This window comes from Dama dama, chromosome 32 (genome assembly GCF_033118175.1).
Source record: "Dama dama isolate Ldn47 chromosome 32, ASM3311817v1, whole genome shotgun sequence".
Taxonomy (NCBI): Eukaryota; Metazoa; Chordata; class Mammalia; order Artiodactyla; family Cervidae; genus Dama; species Dama dama.
The window spans coordinates 31,106,545-31,126,218 of NC_083712.1; the positions used below are offsets into that span (position 1 = coordinate 31,106,545).

Genomic DNA, 19,674 nt, shown 5'->3' on the forward strand with positions numbered 1-19,674 from the left:
TTCATCCAGGGACTTTAATGCTAAATGAAAGCAGGTATGTTTTTCACTGGGGTTAGTAAGAGAATAACTGATTCTAAAACCCCTCTTTTAGTCTTGGGCCACACCTGAAACATTTAGGGAGGCTCTCCTCCTTGAGCTGTCCAATTTGGGGAAGTCATTTTCTTAGGTGGAAGGCATTGGAATCATTGGGATTTTTCCCTAGGTGTACCTGGAGAGTAACAGCAAAATCACCATTTACAGAACATGGGTCTCCTGCATGCTGATACCATTCAGCGAAAGGAAAGTGTGAAATATGGTGGTATTTCTTGAACATTCCAGGCACGTTGTCAGCGCTGGGCCTTTTCATTTGTTGTTTGCACTGCCTGCAATTCTCTTCCCTTAGAGAGCCTCACAGTTGGCTCCTTCCCTCCTTCAGGGCTTTGCCCAAGTAGCACATCATCAGACAGACCTCCCATAACCATACTATTTACAATTCCAAGACCCTTTCCCACAGAATCATCCCCACCTTCCTCTTACCTGATTAATTTTCCTCCATATGTAAATGTTTTGCTTATTTCTTTTGTTTGTTGTCTTTATTTCACTTCCTGAACATAAATTCATGCAGAGTTTTTGTCATTTTGTTCAGTGCTCATTCCTGGCAGGTAGAAGGTGCTCCATAAATCTTTGTTGAATAAGTGAATGGTTATTGTATCTTAACCTTCCCATAGATACTGGCAACAGTACTAAGGTATAAGCTCATCATCTGAAGTGTAGAGAAATGATCAACCAATCCTTGGTAGTGAATCTTCTTTACTTAACAACTGAGATACAATAATTAAATCAAAAAGTTCAAGCAGAAAATTTGTAGTTAGCACTTACTAATGTTCACACATTGTGAATCCTGATAAGTGTTTACTGGATCGTTTTTCCTTTGAGAGAGATGCAATTAGCAATTCTTATTAATTTTCTGTAGTTGTATGTCAGGACTCACAATCATTATCTGAAGAGAAAACAAATAAACCCTAGGAAAAAGAGATGATCAGAGCTGTGCCTTAGAAATCTTTGTGATTTTTAAGTCTATAAACCTTTGTTTATAAACACAAAGGTGAGCCAAACAAATAAACCCTAGGAAAAAGAGATGATCAGAGCTGTGCCTTAGAAATCTTTGTGATTTTTAAGTCTATAAACCTTTGTTTATAAACACAAAGGTGAGTCTGCAGTTACAAGAGAAAAAATACAGTCCACTTAGAAAGAAGCAGGTGATTTCAGAAGTAAAAAATTGGTGGTAGATTTCCAATTGTGTCCCTTTTGCCGTTAGGGAATTATATGTCCTCACCCACTGCCATGGGCCTTGAAGTGATCCTATACTCATTATTTTTATAATAATGCAGAATAACAAACCATCCTAGTGGCTTACAATAAGCATTTAATTTTCTTCCTCCCAAAGTGTGCAAGTCAGCTGGGATGGTTCTGCTTCAGGATGTGGCTTTCCTGGACTTGTCTGAAAAAGTCTTTGTTTCATCCTGTTGAGTACAGAATTCCAAGTTGACAGTTTTGTTTTGCACTTTAAAGTTGTCATATCATTTTCTTTTAGCTTGCAGTTTCTAATGAGAAGTCTATGAAAACTTACTATTATTACTCTGTGCATAATGTGCCTTTTTTCACTACTGCTTTTAAGATTTTCTCTTTAAGCTTTTGAGGTGTCTACAATAGCTTTTCCTTTAGACCCCAGAGTCTAGGGCTAGTTTATGTCACTACTAAGGCATGACACTTCGAGGGTCTCTATTGCATATTCCATTCAACAACTGTATTCAACAGTCTCCCCACTCTGGCTCCAGGGAACGCAAATGATTGCTAGTCCTGTGAACTCTGAAAATTGTTTGGCTTACTGCTCCCCCATAATTGCTCTTTCCTGGCCTTGTAGAATAGTCACAGAACATATTCACTGATTTTTATTCAGTTAAAGATGCAGATTTCTGAAGCTTTTTCTCCATGAACTCGGCCTCATAAATTCCAAGCAATTTGGTCTCCCCAAAATCCAATCCCCGTCTACTCCATTCGGTAAGACCTGTCCTCTCAGGGAGACCCTATGCTCTCTTTAAGTTCCCCTTGTACTTGCAAACTGGAAACTGCCTCTGGACAGAGACCCAGAGTCATACCCGGATCATCTCATTTGTTTCTCTTCTTTCAGGTAAAAGGACTGGATCTGCCTGCCGTCCGATGTCTGAAAACAGTTATTTTCACATTGCTCAGTTTCTTAATAAGTCCCAGACCCATTTCTTCTTGTCCAGTAGTAGGCGTCTTAAATGCCTTGTGGAAAACGCAGATTGTTTTATAAACGTTATTTTCTGTGGTTAAAATTCACCTCTCACTAGGGCACTCCTCGTTTACTTCTCAGGAGTTGGTGATGGATCATTTCCTCTGGTGGGCTGCTCCAAGGACCAGAGTCCGGACCCCGGCGCCGCTTCCACTCCGCGCCGGCAGCGTCCTGTTTCTCCCGCGCGCGCCTCCCTCCCGCTTGGCCCCTCCCACCTTTCTTCTTGCCCCTCCCTCCTAGTTTCTCCAGCCCCGGTCGACGGAAGCCCTCGCGTTCCGCGCGCCGGCTCACTGCGCCTGCGCGGCGTCTGGACGCCTCACGTTCCCGGAAGTGGGAGGTACCCGCTCGAGTTTGTGTGGCCGCCGCCGCGGGAACGCGAGCCCGGTAATTTTTCAACGGAGAAAGGCTAGGCTTTCGGGCTTGGCCGGGTGAGAGTGAGCGAGTGGCGGGCTCCAGCAGCTCCCTTCTGACGTGACACGCGACATGGAGGATGAGCAGACCCTCCAGCCTGGCGGCGAGGCCGTGGCTCCCGCGCGTCGCGCGTCTCCCGGGTCGGAGTGCGGGGACGAAGCCCAGCGTCCGAATCCCGAGGTAAGAATCTGCCCGCGCGCCCCTGAATTAAGAGTGTTTCCCGCGGGAACCGCAGCCCGTGCGCCCTGGGACCCTAGCCCTGGCCGCCTTTCCTGGCCTCAGCTGCGGGAGCCGTTCTCTGGGGGTAGTTGTCATTGAGCCCTTTCTAGTTCCAGGTACCGTCTGGAAGTAAGTCAACAGCCCAGACGAACTGAATGTGCGAACTGAGGTTTTAGACGTTCTGAGTGGGAATTCTGCTCTAAACTTTCTGAGTTAACAATCGGTTACACGGTTGCTATCGTCATTCCGGGTAGCCCTAGTCTGTAATTGGTAGTTTTTGTTTAGAAATCTCACCTCAGCTCCAAGTATATCACTCCTTAAGATTTTAAGGCCATCTCCCAGCCTCGGCAGAAGGTAACTGTGCCTGTTGGCTGGGACTTTGTCTATGGTTTTTGGACCATTTTACTCCTGCTTCGTATAAACATAATGTATGAGTGATGTTGTTAATGATTTTGACAGCTCAGTGGTAGATCCTACAGTGACAAAGTTGTAAAGACGGTCTTAAAACGTCTTTAATCATCTTCTTTGATAGGTATAATTATTGTTGACTAGCTGCAGACTGTAAATAATACCAAAACTGGTCATTTTCTATTAATAATATACAAATACTGAGTGCCTCGTAGTGTGGGTAGTTGGAGGAGGCGTCCTAACTTTTGCTCTTTCCACCTACAGCCAATTCTCCACATAGCAGCTGGAATAATCTTTAGTAACATGAATCTGACTGGGTTTCTCCCCTCCTAAGTCTTCAGTTTGCCGGCCCCTGGACTCGGCTCCTTCCTCCATTGTTAGCTGTACCTCTTCCCACTTGCTCTCAGTGGCCACCATCCTGGTGTTATGGTGGGTGGTCTTTCTTGTTAAAGGTCTTTTGTGTGATTTCTTTGCCCTGGAGTCTTTGAATAGTTATCTGGTTCACCTTATGATGCTACTTTGAGAGAAGCCTCCATATCTCTTCTCTCTAAAGAACCATTTCTACTCTGCCATCCTTCTTCAGTTTAAGATACTGTCAATAACATAGTCATGTGAGTTGTACAAAAATAATTTTTAAAAGTTTATGTTTAATGAGAGTAGCGTGATTGAATACACTTTATTTAAATGTCTTAAAACTTTGAGCTAAAAACAAAACAGAACTGAGCTATAGTGACTCAAGGCCTGAATCTGTGTTCCTGGTTGGTTTTAGTGACTGTCATATTTGTTAAAAACCTGTTGTTGGATGCTTTTAATAAATGATGATACAGTCCTTTTTTTTTCAGGCTTAAGTAAGCAAGTTTGGATTTCAGCTAAGTAGATTTTCATTATCCTTTATATCAACAAAAGTGTTTTCACAAATGAATAAGTATTACATTTTTATGTTTTTAACGAAGTAGGTTCAAATTTCATCAGAACTCTTCTTTGGGAAAGATTTTAATCAAGTTTAATTCTGCTTCTGATTTCTTTAATGTGTAGATTCAGAGGCTTTTTAAAAAAAATAGGTAATATGCAGGGGTTTGGGGGGCAATAAAATAATGGAAATGTTTCTAAAACATCTATTTCCTAAATGTTCTTGCCACAGAAAAGGTTTCTTTTGATCATGGTCGCTTCCATATTGTAAAGATTCTCTTATTTGAGATAATATAATCTATGTAACCATTTACTGGGACATATGAAAATTGCAAAATGTCACAGTATCATGAAGTTGAATATTCCTTCCTATACTGTGGAGTCTCCTTACTTTGCTCATTGTATGGCTGATACTTTATGACATTGGACAGATGGACTCAGACATTGGGGAGGGTACCATTGTCAATCTGTGTATTGCTTGGTAAACTAACCTTGCGTTTTTGTAGATTAACAATACATATAGGGTTTTAAATATTTTCTTTCTGCTTCTTAGTGGATTGTCTTGAATAACTTTCTTTGGAAGTTTGTGTAGACTGAAATTTGTGAGAAGTGCACCTTGACCGTGTCCTGAACTTCACTGAAGGAGGAGGACTAGAGTTGGACCCAGGAGAGGAGACAACTTTCTTTATTGAAATCATGATTTATAACATTTAGAAGAGGCCTCTTACTTGTTGGTAATTTTTGTAACTACAGTTAGATAAAAATAAAGCATGTGAGTAGGAGAGAGGACTTAGCCAAAGAGAAAATTCACTTAAATTGACTGAAACATCTGTTTTGGTAGGGAAACTGTTGTTCAGTGTAGAACCTAAATTTTAACCTGATTGAAGATGGAGTTTAAAATTCACTGTAAGTGTAAAGACAAAGGGTGAATTAGGAATCCTGATTATATTCTAATGATAAAATAGCCAAGTGTAAATTTATTATTGAAAGCAAATTATTTTCTTTACCTTTAGTCAAAGATCTGTGAAATAAGGTTTCTAAAACATTTGTTATCAAGTAACTTCAATATAATTAGTCTTCATTTTACGGACAGTTCATACATTGGAATTCCTGACCTCTTCCTCAGAGGAGATGGGAGTGAGTATTTCTAGTACAGTGTCTGCTAAACGTGTGTTACATTAAATGGAGAGCTAAGAGTGAGAAATAGTCCCTGAGTCATCAGGATTGGTCCTGACTCAGAGACTGTGGCCTTTCCATGGTTATCCTTCCTTAATGTGTAATTAAAGTTCACATGGGGACAGTATAGTAAATTACAACTAACAAGTTTTGTATAGATTGCTAGTAAACTCCAAAGTACTTTTGAAAATTCTGGAACATACCTAATATTTGTGACATTGCATGTGGAAAATAACTTGTAAATGAATCTTTGGAGCTTAACATTTTAGTAATTTGGGGGTTACCTGTGGAGTGATTAGAGTCGAATTGTCTTTCTCAACTTGAATTTTAATTGAAGAAAGAAAGAACAGTTTATAATGTAGTAACTATAGTTCTGAATAATCTATATATATATAGGTATGTAAATTTTGGAAATTGTGTGTTTTGAAACAATGTGTTTTGATCTTTGCTTTGGGTAATAACATGTTTTGGATTAGATTTCTGGCCATTTTATTTTTATATTGGCCAGTTTCTGTTAACTTTGTGAAATGAAGTCAGGCTAAAAATTCTCAGGAATATACTCATTTATACGTGTTAAGTGTTGTAAAAGTTTATTTAAAAATTGGTTCATTTGTAAATTTTAGAATATTGTTTGTGAAAAGGTCTGACCTTCAGTCTGTGATGGTAATATTTATTGATAGCCATGGTAGGTATGGGTTTTTCCATTGAGGTGATGCCAGTGGTAAAGAATCTGCCTGCCAATACAGGAGTTGTGGGTTCAATCCCTGGGTCAAGAAGATCCCCTGGAGAAGGCAATGGTAACCCACTCCAGTATTCTTGCCTGGAACATTCCTTGGACAGAGGAGCCTGGTAGGCTACAGTTCATGGGGTTGTGAAGTGTCAGATACCACTGAGCAACTAAGCACATGGTGGGTGTGGCGTTGGGAACTTGATATACTTGATTTCATTTAATCCTTATAATGATGTCTCCCACATACTATTTATCATTACCAATACCAAATACCATTTGAGATAGTTATTATATTTTATTTTATTTTATAGATAATGAAACTGAAGATCAGAGGCTAATAAGTAATTACCCAAGGTTATGCAGCTAGTAAATAATCAGCTGGGGGCTCTGTCCTGAGGTTGTTCTGACTCCCAACACCAGGGCTCTTTCTACTTAGCTTCTTTTCTTGTAAGATACCTCATGACTCAGAAGAGAGCAGGGTAAATTGTTCTGGAAACACATCTATCTTTCTTGCTCTGCCCTTTTATTGAACATACAGCACAAAGAGGCCTTAATCTTTAAGATGCTTATACTAACTGTAAACTCTATATATACCCACACTTTATTTTTTTGTAGAAAAAGCAACGGTGTAGACTCGATGGCCAAGAAACAAAAGCATCTAAGTTGATTACCTCCAGTGCAAGTGATTTCAGTGACCCAGTTTACAAAGAGATTGCGATTACGAATGGTTGCATTAACCGAATGAGTAAGGAAGAGCTCAGAGCCAAACTTTCAGAATTCAAGCTTGAAACCAGGTAACTAAAAATAACTTTCAAATAGCAAAAGTAGTACACGTTCATCCTAGAAAAGCTGGAAAACACTGACAAAAATCATCTGTAATGATTAATTATCAGCTGATTAGTTATCAGGATTTTTCATGGATAAGATTCCTTTTCAGTGATAATTTCAAAAGGAAAACAGAAGATTAGAACATATTTTTTAACAGTCCCTAATTGGTGATGTGACCAAAATGCCTTCCTTGTCACTTCGCATTAGTTACAGTTTTTAGATCCTCTTATTTTTACTACCATTTTGTATTTGCAAGCCCCTCTAGGACTCAACCAAGTAACAGTGAAGGACTTTAGATTTTTTGAAGAAACACATACTATTTGATGAACCAGTGTGACTGCCTTTACCCACTGTAGTTATCTGTTTAGAACAACCTTGTCCCACCTTCTGTTTGTGGAACATATATTTTAAAAATAACTGTAGGGACTTCCCTGGCGGTCCAGTGGTTAAGACTCGAAGCTTCCACTGCAGGTTCAGTTTCTGGTTAGGGAACTTTGATCCTACATGCCATGCAGCATGGCCCCAAAAAAAAAAAAAAAAAAAAATCTGTAAAACTGAATCTCCTAAATCATATTTTACCCATGGTAAATTAGAAATCTACTTCCAGTTAAGAATCTACTGGCTATGGCAGTGTTCTTCTGGACATGGTTTATTTTAGGATGTCTCCTAAATTAGTTTTCCTAGTTAAATAGCTAAAGGGCATTCAACTTTATATATTAGGCTCATAATACTTTTAAGTTCACGTGGATTTTTTTTTTTTAAGTTATCTAACTTACAAAAGCCAAAGCTAGGAAAGAGCATAAGTTGTTTAACTTGCCTGGATTTTTATTCTCTGAAGTTTGTGTTTGGTCAGTAGAATAATTCAGTCTTAATTACAGTTTTTGTATCCTGTATGTCATCTTATTGTATAAGGCAACAGGGCTAGGTAGGTGGTGTATGCCAGCAAAGCTGCTGGTATGAAAGACCAATATATAGTTTATATACTGTACAACAAAAATGAAAAATTGCATGTGAAGGAAAATATTGATGCTGTATTAGATGTCCTGTTTTAATTAGTTGGTTGCTGACTTAGCTCTGATTCCTGCTTTCTTTACCTTCATTTTGGCTAACATTTGCTAAATTAGGCTGTGACTATCAGTGTTCAACCCAGTGCCAGCAGGTAGGAGTTCACATTCTTGTCTGTAAAAGTCACCTAAGAGTTCATTTTATTCTTATTTTCAATAGAGGTGTAAAGGATGTATTAAAGAAGAGACTGAAAAACTATTACAAGAAGCAGAAGCTGATGTTGAAAGAGAGCAATTGTGCTGACAGTTACTACGATTACATTTGTATTATTGACTTTGAAGCCACTTGTGAAGAGGGAAACCCACCTGAGTTCATACATGAAATAATTGAATTCCCTGTTGTTTTGCTGAATACTCATACCTTAGAAATAGTAAGTGAATTTATATTTTAATTTTTGTTTTATCAGCAGCTGTTCTGGGATTGGCTAGTAAGGTGGAGGATTCCATTTGCTGTTTTAGTTAGAATTCTAAAGAGGGGGTGTTTGCTCTTGATTCATTCTTAATAGATGGGCTGTAATAATTTCAGAGTCTGCTGCTCTCCTTTTCCAGTAGCTTAAAAAAACACAAAGCTCCCTGATGCCTAGCTCTTGTCCCAAATATTAGTTGTTCTGTGGTGGGGCCCCTAGCATCAGATTTTTTTTTTTTTCTTGAAAGCTCAGTTGGTATGTAGTCAAGGTTAAGAACCACTGCAGTAGACTACTATATACTCTAATCTATAAAAATGCTAAGGTACAGAAATTACCTTTCAACTTAAAGCTAGTTCACTTTCTGATGAAAAGTTTATGGGCGAACAACTCTTGTAACCTTGGCTTTTAAGCCATGTAACATACATGCATAATGTTAGCTCAGGAGCTCAACAGGATCCCTCCAGATAAATGCCATTTGCCTTGTAAAATCTGACCAAGGATTGTAACAGCTCATCTATACAGAGGTACCACTTTTATGGTATCCCTAGTTGCCACACACTGGGAATAAATATAAAAAGGCTTTGTGCATTAAAATACATAGCATTTTTCCTTTGTGCCGTTTGAAGCCTCTTAATCAGCCCATTTAAATAATTCCTTGTCCAAATCAGATTAAAGGTCAGTAAATTAAAAGAAGGCTTCCCTGGTAGCTCAGCTGGTGAAGAATCTACCTGCAATGCAGGAGACCCTGGTTTGATTCCTGGGTTGGGAAGATCTACTGGAGAAGGGAGAGGCTACCCACTCCAGTATTCTTGGGCTTGCCTAGTGGTTTAGCTGGTAAAGAATCTGCCTGCAGTGCGGGAGACCTGGGTTCAATCCCTGGGTTGGGAAGTTCTGCTGGAGAAGGGAGAGGCTATCCACTCCAGTATTCTTGGGCTTGCCTAGTGGTTTAGCTGGTAAAGAATCTGCCTGCAGTGCGGGAGACCTGGGTTCAATCCCTAGGTTGGGAAGATCCCCTGGAGAAGAAAATGGCTACCTACTCCAGTATTCTGGTACAATTAAAAGAAAAAATGACAGCTGTGAAAAAAATCATCTTGCATAATTCACTAGGTCTTACTTTCTCAGTGATGGATGAGGCTCTTGCCACTCTCCTCCCACATTTAGACATGAATGATTCATTGCTTTCTACTGTGTTATTCCATCACATTGTTGTTATTGTTCAGTCACTCAGTTGTGTCCAACTCTGAGACCCCATGGACTGCAGCACACCAGGCTCCCTGTCCTTCACTATCTCCCGGAGTTTGCTCAAACTCATATCTGTTGAATTGGTGATGCCATCCAACCATCTCATCCTCTTTCACGCCCTTCTCCTCCCGCCTTCAGTCTTTCCCAGCATCAGGGTGTTTTCCAGTGAGTTTGTTCTTTGCATCAGGGTGGCCAAAGTATTGGAGCTTCAGTTTCAGCATCAGTTCTTCCAATGGATATTCAGGATTGATTTCCTTTAGAATTGACTGGTTTGATCTTGCAGTCCAGGGGACTCTCAGGAGTCTTGTCTAGCACCACAGTTCAAAAGCATAGATTGTTCAGTGCTCTGCCTTCTTTATGGTCCAACTCTCACATCCGTATATAACTACTAGAAAAACCATAGCTTTGACTGTAAGGACCTTTGTTGGCAAAGTGATGTCTCTGCTTTTTAACATGCTCTCTAGGTTTGTCATAGCTTTTCTTCCAAGCAGGCCAAGTGTGTTTTAATTTCATGGCTGCAATCCCATCACATACAAACTGGTTATTTTTCACACCATAAAAAACCTTCGCTTGATCCCACTTCCGTGACAACTACCCTGTGTCTTTGTTCATCTACGGCAGATTTCTTTATAAAAGTTATATACACTTCTGTCTCTGTTTCCTCCCATTCTCTTAAGTCCCCACCACTTGTAGATATGAGTTATGTATTCCATCCCATCGCCCCACTAAAATCACTCCTCCTTGTCATCTTTGACCTTTACCTAAGTCCTGGTGGAACTGACCACTCTCTCCTTGAAACACTTTCTTCAGGGAACTTCCAGTACCCCTCATTGTTCTACATTTTTGCCAGCCTCACTGGGCTCCCTTTCACAATTTCCTTTGCTGTTTCCTCTTCTCCCGCTTCCTAGTATTGGATGACATAGGTTCAATCCCAGCTCTTCTTCTTTGTATATACTTTCTCCCTTAATGAACTCGCCTATTATCTAGTTCCATAGCTTTTAGAAATTCCATAGAAACTGATATCTTCTGAATACATATCTCCGACCTCATCCTCTATCCAAAATCCAGGTTGTTACTTAACATCTCTACTTGGACATCTAAACAGACATCCTAACATGTCCCAGACTGAATTTACTGTCAACTTGTTTTATCTTCAACCTTCCCTGGCTTGAGGGCTGGCAACTCGGTCCTTCTGCTTGCTCAGTCCTGAAACCTTGGAGTCATCCTTGACTCCTATTCTTTTGCATCACACATTTAGGCTATCAGGACTCTTGTTTGTTCTGCCTTCAGAGTGCATCCAGAACCAGCCACTTAACTGCACTGCTATGCCTGTAGTTTGAGCCCCATTGATTTCTTGTCTGGGTTTACTGCATTTGTTCACCATTTAACCAGTCTCTGTTTCTGTCTAAGGGCTTTCCTTGATAGCTCAGTTGGTAAAGAATCTGCCTGCAATGCAGGAGGCCCCAATTCAATTCCTGGGTCAGGAAGATCTGCTGCAGAAGAGATAGGCTACGCACTCCAGTATTCTCGGGCTTCTCTTGTGTCCTTGTTCCCTATAGCCAGTTTTCAATTTAGTGACCTGTGAAACTGAAAGGTGCTCAGTCGTGTCTGACTCTTTGCAACCCCATGGACTATACAACCCCTGGACTATCCCCTTGGAATTCTCCAGGCCCGAATACTGGAGTGGGTAGCCTTTCCCTTCTCCAGGGGGTCTTCCCAACCCAGGGATCAAACCCAGGTCTCCTGTATTGCAGGCGGATTCTTTACCAGCTGAGCTATGAGGGAAGCCCCTTTAGTGACCAGAGTGCTCCTTATAAAATAGAAGTCATGTGATTTCATTCCTCTGTTCACAGCTCTTTTATGGCTCCCCATTTAACTCAGAATAAAAGTTACATTCCTTTTACAATCTGGCCTCTAGTTACCTCTGATTGCAGCATGTTGACCTGCTTGCTGCTTCTCAGAAATGCCAGGCATGCTCCACCCCCTCACCTCCCAGAGCTTTAGCTCAAATTCCTTTCCTCCAGAGATCTTGCTGCTATTTTCCTTCCTCCCCCCATCCTTCCTCCCTCCCTTCCTTCCAGGCCTTCCTTAACTCTTGCTTTCTAAATAAAGTCTCACTGGCTCTCTATTCAGTCTGAACACCCCCAGACACCAGTGTTTCTGATCCCTCTTATCTACTCTTATTTTTTAAGAGCCTTCATCACCTTTTAACTTGCTATGTAATTTATTTAAGTAATTATTCAGTATTTGGCCAATGAATGCATAGTTAGTTCTCTGGCATCATTCTGTTACAAATGTTAAATAATACCAGCTTGTAATGGTAAGAGATATTGGATCTTTTTTTTTTTTTAAGATTTTCATTTAAAATTATGAGATAAAATCCTGATACTTAAAAGGATGAAGTAAAATGAAGTAAAGTCACACTTAAAAGGATAGACTTCATTTATCTAAGAAATCCAAGAAGTAGAATTTTTTCTTTTGAAATATGTCTAATAAGTAAAGGATGTCTCTTAACTTTAGAAGTTCAGATGTTCTTTGCTGTTCTTTCGCTCTTTTACAATCTGTTAACTATTGATAATTCATCTGCTTAATACACTAGTGTGTAAAAAGAATTTTGTAAACACTGTTTTTTCTTAATTTTTTAATCGTCTATTATAAGGAATATTCTTTGTCTTTTCCTTCATAGCTGCCTAGTATTAATAGTTGCTGCCAATAAATCTTTAAAAGACTTTGAAATTGTCCTTGATTTGAACAAGTGACTTAGTGTGATCTGGTTTAGGGAAGCTGCATTGGGCTAAAGGAAGATGCACTTAGATCTGAGCCAGATGATCACAGTTCTGTCTTACTGAGTTCACCGAGTTGTTGTGAGCACAAAATAAGAATGCAAACCTCAAAGCTTCTTCAAGAGGTTAAACATTGCTAAAATAATTAGTGCTATTACCACGCTTTAAACTGCTGCATGTCATATAGTTAAATTTTGATTACTCAGGATTCAGTTTCGTGAAATCTTAATATAAAAATAAGGTCTAATTAGTGAATGAGAGCAGGAATCTGAACTAATTTATTGTAACTGAAAACTGGCATTTCTTCAGCATACTTTCTGTTATTTAAAAAGCTCTTAATATCTTCAACTAGAGGTTGTGGTAATAGGCTTTACATTTCCAAAATATTATAAGCAAAATGATCAGTGTTTTGCTCCTCTGGTTAAACTTTGGTTTGAAGATTTCAGATACTTATTCTATCTTAAACGTTTGTAAAGTGTGAAACATAATTTTTTAACTAAAAAATTAGAGTAATTTGGGAATAGGGCATTATCCTTAAATTGTTAAAACTGTAGTCTCTGCCTTAACCACCTGTAAGGTTAGAACCCAGTGTGGCTGATGTTGTCATATATTATGTCATGTATCTTAAGTCATAGAAATACTTCAATTTGCTGTCCTTCCCTTGTAGGAAGATACGTTTCAGCAGTATGTGAGACCAGAGATTAACACCCAACTTTCTGACTTCTGCATCAATCTAACTGGAATTACTCAGGTTATCATTCTGTGTTCCTTTTTGTAGAGTTTGAAGGAAGTTTTGAAATTAGGAATTTATTTCATAAAATTATTGTTGTAAACAATTAAATGTGACACTTTCCTTGCTTGGTAAAGATCGTTTGCTTTGTAATATTTAGAAAACAGGAAAGCACATTTTACACCTGATAAGATTTTTTTCAGCCTTTTAAAGTGTTGTAATGATGAATCTAAACATTTCATTTATTTGGAGCATTAGTGAAGAAAAAGTTAAGTTACCATGCTGCACTTGGGGATGAAGTTTTAAAATATATCTGTTTACAACCTGATTTTATATATAGCCTAATTTTTTTTAGGTCTCTGACTTTTGGTTGTATTCTAATGTGGCAGGCCCTTTGTCCATTTACTTAGTTGCTTTATTCATTCGTTCAGCAAATATTTGAGGGTGTGCTGTAATATCTGCCGAGCTACGAGGGATACCGAAATAGTCAGGATAGTCTCTCTCCTCAGCTCGCTTAGCAATTGTAGGTTGCGGGGACTGACACAAAAAAACAGTGGTCACAGTATAGTTAGGAAGACTGACGGTGTTTCCTCAGGGTGTCATGGGCATCTGTAGAAAGACCCTTCTCTGACAAAGGGAACGGAGGACTATCCTGGGCAAAACTCAAGTTGGTGAGCTTGGGCAGAGTCACGATGGGTAAACAAATGTAAAAGAATGATTGGGCATTTCAGGTGTGAAGGGCAGAACTTTTAAGTGGTTCAGGATGGTTCAGGTGTCTTATGGGCTGAGGAGAAAATGGTCACAAATAAAGCTGAAGTAATAGAGATGAGCTATATCATGAAGGGTCTTATATGTCTTTTTTGTCTGGAAAGCCTTGGGGAGTGTTTGGAGGATTTTCAGTATGAAAGTGATGTGATGGATGATTTACATCTTCGGAAGATGTATGCAGTATGTTTTGGAAAGAGGTGAGCTTTGAGATGCTGAGACACTGTAGAGGGCCAGGGCTTTCAGCTGAGAAGAGATGGCCCTTTTCTCCCCTCTGGAGAATTGGGAAGCCACTAGGTTGAGGCCTGAAAAAAGAGAATGCCCACGGATGATCTTAAATCTTCATTTGGGGACAATTATATACTTCAGTTGAAAGCAGTTCCTAATATTTGGCTATAAACAATTCTTAGTTGTCTTAAAATTGGAATTTTGGATGAATCTTAGCCTAAGAAGCCATAGAGTTCAAAACATCATAGATAAGACTTTGTCCTGCTCTTTCATGTCCCTCCAGTGTTTGTGTCTTGAGTATTTTGTAGGATTGTATGTAACTACCGTGATTTTTTATGTATTTTACTTTCGTATCCTCAGGAGCAAGTAGACAGAGCTGATACCTTCCCTCAGGTACTGAAAAAAGTCATTGACTGGATGAAATTGAAGGAATTAGGGACAAAGTATAAATATTCCATATTAACAGATGGGTAAGTATTTAGGAAATTTATCTTAATCTACTTTTTAAGATTAAAGATATCCTTATTCATCTAACTTTTAGAATAACCACAGAAAATATTATTTCCTGAAGGAGCCCCCAGAGCAGACAGTAGTTTTCCTTTCATATCCTCATCCTTAGTTAAATTTTTAAGTCCTAGGGGTCAAAGAGAGGAGGGAAAGAAATAACAGTCTGATCCAGGACTAGAAGAAGATTAAATATTAATATGTAAAATCTAAATAATTTTATTGTTTTTATCATGACACTTCTTGCTCAAAAAAGTCCAAACTCTTCAGTCTGGCTTTCAAGGCTCTCATCTAATCCCACCCTACCTATGTAGCTAATCCTCCTGCTGTTTCTCTTTTTCACTCCAGTCAGGCTGACACATGAATCACAGGGGTTTATCCTTCCTCTGTGTATGCATGCAACTTTCCTCTCTGCTGGAAGGCTCCCTTCCTTCGCTACTTACTTCTTTATTACTCAAAGCTCAGCTCGTGTTTTACTCCATACATTATAACTCATGTTGATGTTTCTGTTGAAGTCTTATAGCCTCTGCAATAGGTACCATTCATGTTGGCATCTGACTAAATATTCTGATATCTAAACTTTATGTGTGTAAGATTTATGTTTGCAAGGAAATTAACAATCCTTTCAGAGCAAGAGGTTTTACAACTTGAGAATCTTCCATATTGCTTACTATAGTGCTGAGCTTGAAATTATGCTTCATAAGCATTAGTTACATGAAAAGTCAAGTATGGAGATGAGAGCGATTAAAACAGGGATTAAAAATGAAAATTTATGAAGACATTGATGAGCCTCTCTAGAAATCTATCACTGATTTTCGGGATAAATGAGTAGTGTCCCTGCTTAATTACACAGGTGTCTCTGTCATAATACAGTGTGTGCAGTTCTGTAAAAACTTTGCATTCTGGGACAAATTGTTCAAAATCTGTGCAGTTTTGTAACCAGAGGACTAACAAAAACAGTGATTACCTCCAGAGATAATTTGGACAGTCTAGGCAAGCAGCCCGGGGTGTGTGGAAGTCACCTCAGAGGATGTTACAAGTACACAGAAGCCAGAGGATCGTGGGGGCAGGCATTTGTTTTTAATTTTCTTAAAAGTACTCCACTTGCCATTACAGCAGCTGAGTTGAGAATTTTTCTTTTTTCTTTCTTACTGAAGAGTATAATTTCAACTGCTTCAATTCTGACTCCCTTGGCTGAGGAAAAACTATATATGAAGCAGTACAGTTTCCACATGATACAGTCGGGATTCTTGATTTGTGTTGTAGAAGCGTGTGCTATGGCAGAACAGATTGTGTTCTCACTACTTGATATTCTCTGTGTTTCTCTCAGGTGTTTTGTTCATTTGTTTGTAGTTTTTGTTTTATCTCGAAGCATACCCTCTGAGGGTATGTGATAAACCTGGCATTAAAAGTAAGCTGGGTAGTTCCTCTAGAGTTGTGAAAAAATACTCAAGAGGATAGAGGGGAAGTTTATTTTTGAGTTATTGTGGAGAAAGAGAAGTTAGATTTCTGAGCTTGATGTTATGTGTAAATATAAGAAGGATGATGTGTAAATAAAAACAAATAGAATGACTTAAGATCCTTATTTTAAAGAATGGTATAGCATGTGTTTGATTCAGTTTTCTTTCCTCTTTCGACTTAAGTTCATGGGATATGAGTAAGTTCTTGAACATTCAGTGCCAGCTAAGCAGGCTCAAATATCCGCCTTTTGCCAAAAAGTGGATCAATATTCGAAAGTCATACGGAAACTTCTACAAGGTACGATTACTATATTGATTATACTGCTCTTGATGATAGATTTATTGTATTTTGCATGTACATGAAGTTGTAATTTACTAGGGACTTTTCACAGAAGAAGATCATATAATTAATTATTATGCAGATTCTAAATAGTTACGTTCATGTGAGTTTAGAAAAATAAGCTGTCTTCCTCACTCAACCTGTTACTCAAACAGGGTAAATGTATATGTATTGTTGTTGTTCAGTTGCTAAGTCGTGTCTGACTTTGCGACCCCATGGACTGCAGCACGCTGGGCTTCCCTTTCCTTCATTAGCTCCCAAAGTCTGCGCAAACTCATGTCCACTGATGATCTTTAGTAACAGAGATTTGAAACTGAAATATATGGCTTGCTTCTGGAACAAACAGTTCATACTGATTTTTAATTTTAGCAAAGTTAATATGTGTGTGTAGTGTGAATTTTTTAAAATACTAAATAATATTGCAGGTCTTAAATAGCAGTCTTCCCCCATGGCCCTTACTGGTACTGGTTCCATTTCTCCCAAACATTTGTAGTTTTTTAAGCTATTTCTTCTCATATTAACCTTCCTATTTCTAAATTATATATTTATGCTATTTCTTGAGTTTTCAGTCTGAGTTATCTGTTGAGTTCCTGCAGTGGACAGCGAAGATTTAGCTCCATTAAACAGCGACCATTCCTGCCTATCCTTCCCCTCCCTGCATCTTTCTAACTCAGTCACATTAGCTTTATAATCATTATTCAGTGTTTACATTTCTAATGACTGTGGAGAGTGTTCACAGCTTTCAGTCCGATTGTTTGCTTTTTTTGTTGTTGCATTTTAAGAATTCTTTTTACATTCTAGATGTTAATCCCTTTTCATATATGTGATTTGCAAATATTTTCTTCCATTCTGTGGGCTGCCTTTTCCCTCTGGTGATAGTGTCATTTGATATATAAAAAGTATAAATTTTGTCAGTCAATTAAAATAATACATTACAGAAAAATACCATGCAAAACTGTTAGTTTGGGTTAAAACAGTGGGGCTTCAACGTAGATGTTCAGAACAATGTATTTCTTTTCATAAATGATTTATTAAGTTACAGAGCTGCAAACTTTTTGTTTTATGGACTCCCATCTGTTTATATTTTTATCTAAAACTCTTAAGATTTTATTTTTTGAAGTCTGAGAATTCTATTTGCTTCATTTGATCTAGGAGTATTTGCCCTTTGCCTAAATTTTTACTATTTTGCCTATTACTGTTAATTTTCAGTCTCTTATTTTCTACTTCACTGAGACTTACAAAATACTAAAGAGTTATTCACTGAGCTGTTCATGTTTCAGGTTCCTCGAAGCCAAACTAAGCTGACAATAATGCTTGAAAAACTCGGAATGGATTACGACGGGCGACCTCACAGTGGTCTTGATGACTCTAAGAACATTGCACGAATAGCAGTCCGAATGCTGCAGGATGGATGTGAACTCCGGGTTAACGAGAAGATGCATGCGGGGCAGCTAATGAGTGTGTCCTCGTCACTACCAATAGAGGGCACTCCAGCGCCACAAATGCCGCATTCCAGAAAATAACAGCATTTTGCCCTTTTGCCTGTGGATCATTCACTCTAACTGGAGCTGCTACAAAGAGGTAGCAGATGAATACCTATTGAATTAGTCCTGCAGTGCAAAATTTAAGCACCTTAAACATTTAAAATCTTATTACAGTAATAGGTATATGCATACATATGTGAACAGATTCTGTGGGAGGGCATATTGAATTCTTTGTCACCAGCACTTTTGATATGAGCAGTATTTGTTACACAGTAACAGTTCCTGCTTAGAACTGAATTTTATAATTTAAGGTGTCCAAGATGTGTTCCTTTGGGTTTAAAATGCAAAGGTTTATTGGCTCTCCCCTTAAATGTCGTATCTTACTGATGTTAAAATATGTGATGTATTTCTACATCAGCATCATTAGATCAGATCATTTCTTCAAATGCAGAAAAGATCAGAAAGGTGGGCCTTTATCTACTAGCCTTTGGGTTTTAAGAATATCAGAGTCCCTTTGATTTTTGAAGCTTATTTGTAAACATGAGCTGTGAGTGGTAAATTTCATAAAGTACTTAGTACACATATCTGCCTGTTTTTTTTTCTTCTTTCTTTATAACTGGAAGGCTCATGATAGGTTATAGGGTCTGGTTAAAAATTCAGTTACTGATGTCAATGGAAAGTCAAAAGAAAATACCATTTAAAGGAATATAAGGGCTACAGCTTGAAGTTTATAATACATAGATTAATCATTGAGGTCTTGGATTTGGTTTTTTGGTTCCCCTCCCTCTTGTGACATATCTGCGCTATTTCTTAAATCTAAGAGACCATGCTTTGATTTAGACTTTCAAGGTCACTACTTAATTTTGCATTTGTATTCAACATTATGAGTGAGGTTAATAAAGTTGAATAATACTTTCTACCATATCTTATGTTTATATTGTTAAAAACTGATTTTACATAGTGACCACCAAATGTTGAATAGTTAATTCTTAACTAATTCTGAAAACAAAAATGTGTTTATGTAGTTGAGAAAGTAAAACTCTCCTTATCTAGAAATACTTATTTTCAGAATTGGATTTCCCTCTGTAACTTTCCTGGAACAATTTCATTAGCATTGCTTCTTTTCATTCACTTCCTAATAGTAATTGTGATGCTACTTTATTTTGATGATTTATACATTATAATCAAATGAATTTTATAAAAGTCTTCCAATCCTGATACATAGGAGGAAAGTAGGCATTTTCACAGAGTGCTGTAGGTGTTTAACTTAAAAGAATGAATTGCTGCCTCTGAGCAGTCATTACAGCATCAGCATAATAAAGAATAATTAGAGGATAACAGAAGGCACAATGTATGTGATGCCCTTAAACATACAGATTATAGTAAAACAGGGACATCTAGGTGTCTTTGGCTTGAACAGTAAATTCTTGGGGCGAAAGGGATATATACTAAGATTTTTGATAACCCAGATAGCACCATACAAGATACCATAAAGTATTACTGGACATTTTAAAGCATTTCCTTCAAATGCTTACAGAGGAACTGTGCCAGGGCCAAGTATTAATATTTGGAAACAGCAAATCACCAGCAAGGTGTGGACACTGGGATGTCCAGTCATGCTCCCTAGGCAATTTCTCCACGTAGCCACCTCACTGTAGAATCAAATTCATGCTACAGCAAAGCTGGAGTC

At 38.4% G+C, this 19,674-nt stretch overlaps 1 protein-coding gene across 1 annotated transcript; it reads left to right on the top strand.

The window, feature by feature from the left end:
- Window positions 1-2,612: 2,612 nt before the first annotated feature.
- On the top strand, window positions 2,613-18,908 carry ERI1 (exoribonuclease 1). The gene is made up of 7 exons (XM_061134799.1): window positions 2,613-2,887; window positions 6,765-6,943; window positions 8,202-8,412; window positions 13,141-13,224; window positions 14,557-14,666; window positions 16,344-16,458; window positions 17,781-18,908. The coding sequence occupies exons 1-7, from the start codon at window positions 2,780-2,782 to the stop codon at window positions 18,021-18,023; spliced, it is 1,050 nt and encodes a 349-aa protein (XP_060990782.1). The 5' UTR covers window positions 2,613-2,779; the 3' UTR covers window positions 18,024-18,908.
- The last annotated feature ends 766 nt before the right edge of the window (window positions 18,909-19,674 follow it).

Coding starts and splice junctions, on each gene's coding strand:
- ERI1 (XM_061134799.1), top strand. CDS start 2,780: ATGGAGGATGAGCAGACCCTCCAGCCTGGCGGCGAGGCCGTGGCTCCC. Junction 6,944..8,201: donor GAATTCAAGCTTGAAACCAG/GTAACTAAAAAT, acceptor TATTTTCAATAG/AGGTGTAAAGGATGTATTAA. Junction 8,413..13,140: donor ATACTCATACCTTAGAAATA/GTAAGTGAATTT, acceptor CTTCCCTTGTAG/GAAGATACGTTTCAGCAGTA.